Source organism: Chiloscyllium plagiosum, chromosome 10 (assembly GCF_004010195.1).
Source record: "Chiloscyllium plagiosum isolate BGI_BamShark_2017 chromosome 10, ASM401019v2, whole genome shotgun sequence".
Lineage (NCBI taxonomy): Eukaryota > Metazoa > Chordata > Chondrichthyes > Orectolobiformes > Hemiscylliidae > Chiloscyllium > Chiloscyllium plagiosum.
In genome coordinates, this window is record NC_057719.1 from 4,094,451 (window position 1) to 4,106,846 (window position 12,396).

A 12,396-nucleotide genomic window follows, 5' to 3' on the forward strand; every position below is an offset into this window, starting at 1 on the left:
TTCTCACCTTACATCCTGGTGGTCAGCTGTTTCATGCTCTAATGAGGCCAGAAACTGTGTGGCCCTGGCCGAACCTATATTGAATCATTGTGAGCGGGCTGTTCTTTTTCAAGGCCACATGCTAGCATGGTCAGTTTGATCAAGAATACACTGGCCAGTAATTGTCTGGCTTGACATTGTCCTGCATCTTTGTGTACCAAATATATCTGAGCAACTTTATCACGTTGTTAGGTAATGCCATTGTTGTAGCTGTGAATTGGAACAACTTGGCTGGCGTAAGAATGGTTCTGGAGCACGTTTGTTTATTACCAGAATGTTGACATGGTCCAAAGTATGTGTATATGCTACCTTCAACTTTTTTTTATTATATAGAGTTAATCAAATTGTCTGAAGACTGGCATCTGTGATGCAGGGGATTTCTGAAAGAAGCACAAGTGGATAGCACTTCAGGCTAAAGCAGGTTGCAGATGCTTCCACTTTACCTTTTTAACTGGTGTGCTCAGCTGTGCCATCATTGAGGTTGGGATATTTGTGTCATCTTTTCTATCTGTTAGTTATTTCACTATCCACAACCATTCATGACAGCTCTGCCGTACTGACACATCCTAAGATCTGATTTGTTGGTTGTGGAATCATTTAGTTCTTGCATTACATCCTCCTCCTGCTTGGCATGAAAGTAGCACTTCATAATATGTTTTCAGGTTGACACCTAATTTTTAGTTGCCTGATGCTGCTCCTTGCATGTCCTCCTGCATTCTTCATTGAACAAGGGTTGATTCCCTGATTGAATGCTAATGGTAGAGTGAGTCTATGCAAGGTCATAAGATTAGATATTCTGGTCAAGCTGCATTTGCAGTAACGTAGTCATAATAACCACATGACAATAACATTTTGTGGTGTAGTCTTATTCCCTCTACTTCCAAATTGATCAGATCAATAATCAGTGTCGTCTTCAACAATACATACCAACCTCTGGGCAAGGATTCTCAGGGCTGATTATTAACAGGTAATTCCTGCTGGAAAATGCTTGGCTATTATTAGTTTATTAGTGGATTAAACCCAGTTCACCAAATGACCAGGGCAGCCTTACATGGTCCTTGCTCAGTAGTATAATAATCTGCAATGAAGGCTTTTCAGATAATGCAGCAATATGCAGCATTTCCATTGTTGTGCCAGCTTGGATATTGATGGGATTAAACCTAGCACCTTTTCAGGACTTTGTGGATGATGTAATCCTTAATGCAAACTCACTGAAATAAGAAATCGTCTTAAGACTGTTACCTGAAGTAGTTAGTTCAGGTAGTTGATATGGTTGTATAACTGGACATTTCTGTTTAAATGGCATCATTTGTGTGCAGAATATAACTTGGTGAGAGAATGTAGTGGTTAAATTAAGCATAATCTCTTCTAGCGCCCTCTGTGGTTCAGCTAGCAGCAGCTGTCAAGACCCATTCAGACCTGAAGGTCGGAGAGTATTCCAGTATGGAAAACATTGAGTCATGGGCAAGCAAAGAATGGAACAAAAGCTTTGTTGGACAACAGGTATTTCAACTTAGTTTGAAAGTCTAGTTAAAGATCATAGTCCTGTCTTTTGCATTTTGTATGCCTTAATGTAAAATGTTTAAAGCCTGAAAATCAAGTCCTGCTCATCCTGGAGGTGTCTTAAGTTGATTGTATCGAACTATGCTGAATTCCCAATTTACCTGCCTGGTAGACTCAGATTGACCGAAAACATGGACCATATTGTTAACAAGAACTACAATTTATTACAAGTAAGTAGATCATAAGTACAAGCAAACAACCAGAACTGTTGTTGAATAACTCTTAGTTTAAAAACTCTACCCTGCTCCCCTTGTAAAAATACCCCAATACAAAGCAAAAATTGGTGTTATTAAAAATGACTGGAGAAAATGTTCAGCGGCATAACACCTCAGGAGTATTTTGGAGGAGATCCTCTTGTTTCCCTAATCCTTCAGTTTACTCTTTGCCTTCTCTAGAAAAGTGAGCAATTGGTTCACAAGTGATAAAGTTTGAATTATTGGATAAAAGCAAGGGCTTACAGCAACTGGTGGAAGAAAATAAACTGGCTTTTTCTTTTCAGGCATTTTTACTGCAGAGAAAGAGACACCACCCCACATTCCAGAGGTCCAAGACCTTCTGCCAATCTTGTTCACACCAATAAGATATGCAACCACTCATGGGCCAATCAGATTGGCACTGTCGGGCTGATGGCCTTTGGCATCCACAAGTGGTCACAACTCCACAAACTAATCAGCAACCTGTAGCCAGCTGACTTTCACGTTGTACAAGAACCCCAAAGCCAGGCCAACGTCTCTTGTACCTTACACAGCTTGTAAAGCAACAGTGTAAACATGATTTTACAGTTAGTTTCAATAATGTTTTTAAAACATACAGCAGTTCCTTCCTCAGTCCATTTTCATAAAACAGCCCTTTCCCATATAGTCCACAACCAAAACTAAAGCACAGATGCAATTTTTTTTTTAAAAAGATATAGAAGTACCTTGTGTTAACTGTGTAAAAAGGTTATGTTTTATGTAAAATCTTTAGTGATTGTCTTTTTTTATTTCTCTCCTGTTTTTGATTTTTATAGGTGCTAGTCATGACTTGCCACATCTTCTTGCACATCTTGAAAAGGGGCTACCTTTTCCTCTCCAAAATCAACCTTCTAGTGTTTGATGAATGCCACCTTGCAATCAGAGAACATCCCTATCAGGAGATTATGAAGGTATTATTTCTTGCTGTCATTTAGACAAATCATTTTGCCATAACATTCCACACTGGGAGTGAAGACCAAATGTCGTTCTCATGTGAAATTAAATTTGGGGGAAACCTCCAGTGCATGCAGCCAAAGGGCACTTAGTTCATTTATTATTTTGAAGTCCTTTATTGTTTTTATATTTCCATTCCAAAGAAAACTCTTAATTTCTAAATTCAAACTAAAATCTGTCTATGTAAACTTGTAGTTGCAGCCTCTTGCCAGTGTGATATCCTGAAAAGTTTAATTGCAAATAATTGTTAACATTGTTTTCACTTCTGTGGAAATTGGGAACTTGTATTTCTTGTCAATCATGTGCGCATCCCCTATATAAAGCTGCTTGACTTTACAGTTTTTGTTATCTTTCCAAAATAATCCAAATTTGAGAACATTTCTCCCCTCTCGCCTGCCTGTCTCTGCCCCCCCAAATTGAGTTTGCTTAGTGAGATGCAGCTGTTTTCTCATGCTACCTGTCAACCATGTCAATCTGATAGCTTGGAGTCCAGTGTTCTGACTAGAAATATAAGGTAATCTGTGTACTTAAACTAAGATATAAGCTTGTTAATATGAAAGAAAACATTTATCTTTGTCTTTCAATGAAATAGAAAACATGACCCTAAGAAATATGATACTTTGAATCTGCTTGACCATTCACTTGTGATTGATCTTTTAGTCGCTTTCCTGCCTAAAAAAGGTAAAGAAATTGTGTAAAGTTAACTAGCTTGAAATCTCAACTCTTTGAGCTGTTATGATGTAATGTTCTTTTTTACTGTCATCCCTGAGGGTTGCTACATCCTCTGTCGAAAGTTGAAGGCTCTAACAGCTATGGTTTGATCTCTTGAAAAGATTCACCGTGGGATGGTATCAGGAATCCTCACCATTTATAACTCACTTTGTTGTTTGCCTCACGAGTGTGTCTACTGTTTCTAAAAAATGGCAAAATATTGAAAGTGTTTTTCCTACATTATAAAAAGCTTGATATTATGTCCTTTGCCATTAACCCAAGCCAGATGGTACTTAAGATGTTACTTTATACAACTGCAGGACTGTTGCACGAGGAACATTTATTTGCCCCTTGTTAATAGGATCTATAGTTTGCAAGTTTGTTGAATGACAGGACTTTGAACAAGAACTATTTTGGGTCTTGATGCATGACAAATTGTAAAACAAAATTACTGTTAGAAAGTTGTTGCAGTTTAGTTTTGCCTCTGTTACGGCAGTTCCAATTTGGCTTACGGAGTCAGATTTTATATCTAACAGGTCAGATGCAAAGGTCAGTGTCCACGTTTGTTCTCTAGTCCTTCTACTCTTTTAATCTATGTAGTTTTCTTAGCTCCTTCCTTAAGTGCTTATAATACATGAACGTTGTTTAAATGAAGTACTAAAGTTGTAAAAGACCCCACAAGGTGAGTATCCTAATTATCAGCATTCTTCCAGTAGAGGCAAAACCCTGCCAAGCACCTTCAAGAGGATAGTTTGCCTTTAGCTGTGTATTCAAGTACAAGCTAAGCAATCAGCTTAGCCGTGTGAATCCTGCGTACAAATTCTCATGGGAGTGTGATGTTTATGTGCAGATCTGTCTCAGTTCAGGCAGAATGCCATTCAATACAGCTGCCTCTCCTACATGGTACCAATCTGAAGAAGTATCACTTTGAATGTAACTGGCTTTCCCTGTGAGTCTGCTGGCATTGCCTAATATTAAAATTGATAACAGAAGTGCAGCAGCTGTTTCTCTTTTTCTTGCTCTCCACTTCCCCTCCCTTTGGCTTGATGTGAACAAGTCTTCAGACCAAAGCATTCATGACAGGGTTCCATTTGCCATTATTGCTTTTTGTTAAAAAATTGAATTCATTAATGTTATTGAACTTGTCAGCTTGATTGTGTCTAACCCTGTGGGTGGAGAGGCTATGGAAGTATTTGCTGGAATTTTTATTGCAAAAATTGTAACAACTTCTTTGCCTCCTCCGATGAAACATGAAATGTTTAAATATTTGTGAAGTGACATCTTTGATCAGATACATTTAACGATAATCGCTAAATAGTTAAAAATGTTGATTTGGTTTATGCTGGCTTGGTCACATTGGACTCAAAATGGCTTGGTGCATCATTCCAAATCAAACCTGCTTTTCGCCCCTTTTTTTGATATATACTTTCTGCTCATGCCTGGAAAGGCTCAAGATGTACCTAATATTTGTTTGAGAGTTAAAAGCAATAAATGCTAGTTATGCCAGCGATGCTCTCTTCCCATGAGTTGATTAAAGGAGAGACCTTAGAAGAACCTTGTTCGACCATTGATTATGGAATTGTTTTACTATAGGTAACCAAAACTGGTGCTAACGTTATCCATTTAAGTATGAAGTAACATTGTACATCAGAATATGTATTTTTAATATCTCCCAGTGGTAGCCATTGTAAATGAAAGAATATTTTTGCTGTATAGTCATTGAGCTCTATGGCAAAGAAAAAAGCCCTTCAGCCCATCAAGTCTGTACCACTTAAAAGCAGTCACCTAACTATTCTAATCCCATTTTCCAGCACTTGGTCCATAGCTTGTATGTCTTGGTTGCACAAGTATACATCTAAAAATTCAATACATGTGATGAGGGTTTCTACCTGTGCCACCCTTTACAGGCAGCAAGTACCAGATTCCCACTACCCTCTTGGGTGGGGGGGGGAAAAGGAAGAGTTTTTCCCCTCATTCCCTCTAAACCTCCTGCCCCTTAGCTTGGATGTATGCCCTCTGGTCATTGATCCCTCCACAAAGGGGAACATTTCCTATCTACCCCTCAAATGGTATTCATCACAATTACGTTCCCCCTCAGTCTGCTCTGCTCCAAGAAAACAGCTAATATCCATTCAATCTTTCTACGTAACAAACTCTCCAGTCAGGCAACATTCTCGTAAATCTCCTCTGCATCTGCTGTAGAGCAATCATATTCTCTCATATAATGTGGATTCCAGAACTGCCTTAACTGGACTATCTAATATCCCTGATCTTAAACTCTGTCCTTTGGCAAGAAAAGCAAGTCTCTCATATGCCGCCTTAACCACTTTATCTACCTGTCCTATTATCTTAAGGGACTGGTGGACATGTGCACCAAGGTCCTTTTGAACAAAGAACAAAGAAAATTTACAGCCCAGGAACAGGCCCTTCAGCCCTCCAAGCCTGTGCCAATCCAAATCCAATGTCTAAACCTATCGTCCAATTCCTAAGGATGTATCCCTCTGCTCCCCACCTACTCATGCAACTGTCCAGACACATCTTAAATGAATCTACTGTGCCTGCCTCTACTACCTCTGCTGGCAACGCGTTCCAGGTCCCTACAACCCTCTGTGTAAAGTACTTGCTGTGTATATCCCCCTTTAAACTTTTCACCTCTCACCTTGAATGTGTGACCTCTTGTTATTGAATCCCTCGCCCTAGGAAAAGGCTTATCTCTGTCTACCCTGTCTATATCCTTCATAATTTTATAGACCTCAATCAGGTCTCCCTCAATCTCCTTTCTTCTAATTAAAACAATGCTAACCTACTCAACCTCTCTTCATAGCTAGCACCTTCTGTACCAGGCAACATCTTTGTAAACCTTCTCTGCACCTTCACCAAAGCGTCCACGTCCTTTTGGTAATGTGGCGACCAGACTTGTACGCAGTATTCTAAATGCGGCCGAACCAACAGTATGTACAATCTTAACATGACCTGCCAGCTCTTCTACTCAGTACCCTTTCCGATGAACGCAAGCATACCATATGTCACCTCGACCACTCTATCCACCTGAGCAGGCACCCTCAGGATACAATGGACCTGCACTCCCAGATCTCTCTGCTCATCACTTTTTCTCAAGGCTCTTCTGTTTTCAGTATAGTTCATTCCAGAATTAGACATCCCAAAATGCAACACCTCACATTTTCCTGGATTGAACTCCATCTGCCACTTCTCCGCCCAACTCTCCAGTCTATGTCCTCCTGTATTCTTTGACAGTCCCCTATGCTTTCTGCTACTTGACCAATCTTCGTTTCATCTGCAAACTTACTGATCAGACCATCAATGTCCTCTTCCAGATTATTTGTATATTACAAATATCAGTGGCCCCAACACTGACCCCTGCGGAAAACCACTGGTCTCCTTTCTCCATTTCGAGAAACTCCCTTCAACTACTACTGTCTCCTGTTGCTCAACCAGTTCTTTATCCACCTCACTAGAAGACCCTGCACACCATGTGACTTCACTTTCTCAATTAGTTTACCATGGGGAACCTTATCAAACTCCTTACTAAAGTCCATGTATATGACATCTACAGCCATTCCTTAATCGATCAGCTTGGTCACTTCCTCAAACGACTCGATTAAGTTCGTATGGCATGATCTACCTTGCACAAAATCTTGTTACCTATCACTGATAAGCCCATTCTTTTCCAAATATAAATAGATTTTATCCCTCAGTACCTTCTCCAGCAACTTTCCCACCAGTGATGCCAGGCTCACTGGTCTGTAGTTACCTGGAATATCCCTACTACCATTCTTGTACAGGGAGACAATATGAGCAACCCTCCAGTCCCCCAGCATCTAACCTGCGTTTAAGGATGCTGCAAAGATATTTGTCAGGGCCCCAGCTATTTGTGCTCTCGCCTCCCTCAGCAACCTAGGATAGATCCCATCCGGTCCTGGGGATTTGTCCACCTTAATATCCTTTAGCCTACCCAACATATCCTCCCGCCTTATGTCAATGTGATCCAGACTAAACAAACTTCAATCTCTAAGCTCAGCGTTTATCACCTTTCCATTCGTCAGTGAACACTGATGCAAAGTTATCATCGAGAATCTCACCCATTTTCTCACGTTCGACACACAACCTTCCTTATCCTTTAGTGGCGCAACCCTTTCTCTGGTTGCTCTCTTGCTTCTTATACAAGAAGAAAATGCCTTGGGGTTCTCCTTAATTCTGCTTGCTGTAGTTATTTCATGATCATTTTTAGCCCGCTTGATTCCTGGTCCTAATCTCCCGATATTCCTCCAGGGCCCATTCTGTTCTTAGCTGCCTGGACCTTACATACGCTCCCTTTTCCTCCTGGCTAGTCATACAATTTCTCATGTCATCCACGATTCACAAATCTTCCATTTTCTAACCCTGGTTTTCAAAGGGACATGCCTATCCTGCACTATCTTTAACCTATCTTTGAAAGCCTCACACATATTAAATGTGGACTTTCCTTCAAATAGCTGTGTCCAATCCATATTTCCCAGCTCCTGTCTAATTTTGATATAATTGGCCTTGGCCCAGTTTAGTACTCATCCCTTAGGACCACTTTCGTCTTTGTCTACAGTTATTTTAAAACTGACAGAATTGTGGTAACTATTCCCAAAGAAATACCCCAATGCAACTTCTCCCACCTGGCCTGGCTCATTCCCCAACACCAGGTCCAATATGGCCCCTTCCCTCGGCATCTATTGATATACAGCTCTAGAAAACTTTCCTGGATGCTGCTTACAAATTTTGCCCCATCCAGACCTCTGACACTAAGTGTATCCCAGCTTTTGATAAGTAGATTATGTCAAATGTATTGACCGCCTCTACACATCTGGTCACCTCTTCAAAATAATCAATCCAGTTGGTCAGATGAGATCTCTCCTTAACAAAGCCATGCTGACTGTTCTTGATTAATGTCTGCCTTTCCGAGTGTAAGTAGATTGCCTCCAAATTGCTTTCAATAGTTTTCCTGCACCAAGGTTAGTCTGACTGTTCTCGTTTATTCCTTGCTCCCTTTACATAACAGTACCACACTGGCTCTCCTCTAGTCCACTGGTACCTTTCCTGTGGTCAAAAAGAAATTGAAAATTAGTGCCAGCACCCAGTTATTCCCCCCTTGCCCCTCTCAACAACCTGGGATTTATCTACTCAGCTGCCAGACCCCTCCATAAGACCATGAAAAACTGCAAAAGGAGTAGGCCATTTGGTCTCAAGAGCTTGCTTCACCATTGAATAGGACATGGTGGCACAGTGGTTAGCACTGCTGCCTCACAGCGCCAGAGACCCGGGTTCAACACCCGCCTCAGGCGACTCTGTGTGGAGTTTGCACATTCTCCCCGTGCCTGTGTGGTTTCCTCCGGGTGCTCCGGTTTCCTCCCACAATCCAAAAATGTGCAGGTTAGGTGAATTGTCCATGCTAAATTGCCCGTAGTGTTAGGTGAAGGGGTAAATGTGGGAGAATGGGTCTGGGTGGTATACGCTTCGGCGGGTCGGTGTGGACTTGTTGGGCCGAAGGGCCTGTTTCCACACTAAGTAATCTAATCTAATAAAAAGACATGGCTGATTCTACGTTCCTCATGTCCACTCTCCTACCCTTTCCCTGTAACCTTTGTTTCCCCTGCTGATCAAAAATCTGTCTCAGCCTTCAGTATACACATGGACTGTGCCTACAGCTGAATCCTCTGAGAAGAAATTTGTCCTCAACTCAGTCTTAAATTGGCCCTCTTTTATTCTGAGACTATGGTGTGTGGTCCCAGACACTCTGAGGGGGAACATCCTCTCAGATTATACTTTATCAAGTACTGTAGGAATCATCAACAAAATAAAAACCACAGAACTGCAGATGCTCGAAACCAGAAACACAAACACAAAATGCTCAGCAGATCTGGCAACATCTGTAGAGGGAAATCAGTTAACATTTTGGGTCATTCTTTTCTTTTTGTTTTTATCTTTCTTTTCTTTCTTTGTCTTTTATCTTTTTTATTCATATTTTCTCTGCTTTCCTTTTTTTCCACTGAAGCAACTCCACAGCTTTTAACTTCACATCTGGTGATTCTTTTGTGATTTAAGTTTGAATTATTAAAAATAAATCACAAATCCAACAGTTTGGAAAGGGATATCTCTAACTTTGAATTCTTTCCATGACTCATTTTAACGTTGTTTCTTTTTTGTTAAATCAGATGTGTGAGGAGAATCCTTCATGCCCTCGGATCTTGGGACTGACTGCCTCCATTTTAAATGGTAAATGTGACCCTTCTGAGCTAGAGGAGAAAATTTTGAAGCTGGAAAAGATTCTCAGGAGCAGTGCAGAGACTGCCACTGACCTGGTAGTGTTGGACAAGTGAGTTGTAGACACAGTCTAGTTTCTTATTCTTCACTGTATGCTAATATCAAGAGGTACATTGTTTTTGAAGGTTAGTATTGTGAAGATTAGTGCCTTCATCTTTCCCTTTAAGGCTGATTTATGTTTTGATCTTGAACTTGATTGTGTCTACCTGCTGCAAATATTATCAGGTGGTCACAACCCTTTTGCTGGTATGATTATGCAAACTAGCCATGGCTGAGCAATATTGCTCTGAAAACCCAAAAGGATGATGGATATGGAAAGTAGAAAATTCACATTAGTTCTCCAGAATCAGATTCTTAAAGTATTTCTGGCATAGAGTAATGTGGGCTTTGACTGCTGTGTAGGGCACAAACAGTGCAAATTGATTGAATTTGTTTCATGTCTGTAGTTAACCAGTAATGGACCAACTTCCCTAGTTGACATTTTTGCAGAATGGTGTGGCAGTTCACTTCAGAGGACAGTGAATGAAACATAATGTGACACAAATTTTACATGCAGGCCAAATGGTACAAATGGGAAGTCAGTGTCACTGTGAAACACATTTTGAGGGGAGTGTGCAACAGGTCAGCATCACTTGTGGCACAGATTGCTAGAGCAAACTGGTGGGAGATGGAAACTGGTGCAAAAAGCCCCTTTGCCCTGTTCCTACCTTTCAGATCCAAAATGAGACGATAAATAAAATCAGGGTAGTGATAAGTAGGTATTTTTTCCATGTCCTTTTGATTTGGCTAAGTGATTTAAATTTAGTGGTATTATTATTGCTGAAGAATACAGTTAAGAAATTGACTTTTAAGCTAAAGAGCCTCCAAATTTATTTAACAAATAAAACAGGATAGAAGTGCTGGGAAGGCAATTTGTTACAGCTGTGGTATTTGGGAACTGGAGGATGCTGCTGCGATCCACGGTGAATATATCCACACAGCAAGTATTCAAGCAACTTTGGGTCAGCGGTGTAGACACTGCAAAACATCAGGAAGGGAGAGAGTTAGTCATAGTTATACAGTATGGAAACAGACCCTTTAGTTACTTGAAATTACATCAAATTTCATCTGTGGTTGAGGATAGGAGGCATGTGACTGTTAGGCAGATCTAGCTACCCAGGATGTAACTTTGAAGGAGCATCAACCAGGGCATTTGACCAGTAGGTATGAACCCCCAAAGAGATTCTTGCTGCTGCTGAGGGTGAGGGCATCAACTGCAGGAACAATGTGCAAACTGACCAAAGCATAGTAGTTCAGAGCACCATTGAAGTAGATGGGAAAAAGAGCAATGTGGTAGCAATTAGCGGTAGCATATTTAGGATAAGAGATACTGTTCTCTGCAGTAAAGACAAAGAGTCCCCAAGGTTCTGTTGCCCATGAGGTGCTAATGTTTAGGATATCACTTTTGGGCTTAGAGTTGAAAGGGAATGAGCCAGTTGTTGCAGTCCACATAGGTACCAACAACCTGGGTAGATCAAGAAAGAGGTTCTCCTGAGGGGTTACAAACAACTCAAAATTATAAAGCAAGTAGTAGAACTAGGGATGTAGATACCATTTTAAACTAAATGGCGGAGGGAGGTTCAATTCTAGGGAAGTTCTAAAAATAAAAAAACAAGAAAGAAATGATAGCCAATGTACAGAGGAATGTAGAGGCAAATGATAATCAAAGTGATAGGGAGGAGCAGAAGATACAAGAAAAGTGCAGCAAAAATTGGAATTAGAGTAGATAGATAATGGTGAAAGTTTAAAGCTCTTTATTTGAATGCACTTGTATCAAGATCGATGAGTTAATTGCATAAATAGAAGTAGACGTCCATGATTTCATGGTTGTTACAGAGACATGGCTGCCAGGTGACAAAAGGGAGGGAGTCGATATTTAAAGGGGTTCGTCATTCTGGCAAATAGACAAAAAGTAAAAGACGATGAAATAGCTTTGTTAATAGAGGACAGTACCTGTGTGGCAGAGAGTAGGTGTATTAGTAGTGATTTTAGATCTTGATATGGAATCAGTTTGGGCAGAAAGAAGGAATACCAAAAGAAAGAGCTCATGGGAGCAATAGTTTCTGAGCCCCCAAAGAGGTGACTCACTGTAGAACAAAGTATAAATCAGGAAATGATTGTGTAAACAAGGCAATACAATTGCCGAGAGTCCTATTGACTGGACTGGACGGCATGGTGGCTCAGTGGTTAGCACTGCTGCCTCAGTGCCAGAGACCTCTAGCAAATGTCTGTGTGGAGTTGGCACAATCTCCTTGTGTCTGCATGGGTTTCCTACAGGTGCAGCGGTTTCACCCTACAATCCAAAGATGTGCAGTTTAGGTGAATTGGCCATGCTAAATTGCCTGTAGTGTTCAGGAATGTGTAGGTTAGGTGCATTAGTCAGGGGTAAATACAGGCTAATAGGGTAGGGATATGGCTCTGGGTGGGTTACTGTTAGGAGAGTGGATGTGGAATTGTTGGGCTGGAGGGCTTGTTCCCACACTGTAGGGATTCCGTGATCCTATGAAATCAAATGGGGCGATAGTAACATGATGAATTTGTACAGTGC

At 40.8% G+C, this 12,396-nt stretch overlaps 1 protein-coding gene across 7 annotated transcripts in view; it reads left to right on the forward strand.

The window, feature by feature from the left end:
* The window catches only part of dicer1 (dicer 1, ribonuclease type III), a 188,320-nt gene that overhangs the window by 92,288 nt on the left and 83,636 nt on the right, over nucleotides 1–12,396 (forward strand). For 6 of the 7 annotated variants that reach the window (XM_043696920.1, XM_043696921.1, XM_043696916.1 and 3 more), the window contains 3 exons: nucleotides 1,412–1,542; nucleotides 2,612–2,746; nucleotides 9,701–9,861. In XM_043696920.1, coding sequence (XP_043552855.1) covers nucleotides 1,412–1,542; nucleotides 2,612–2,746; nucleotides 9,701–9,861 — 427 coding nt within the window. Of the gene's footprint in view, nucleotides 1–1,411; nucleotides 1,543–1,592; nucleotides 1,773–2,611; nucleotides 2,747–9,700; nucleotides 9,862–12,396 lie in introns of those variants that run through there. The other variant, XM_043696919.1, reaches the window with a different exon arrangement.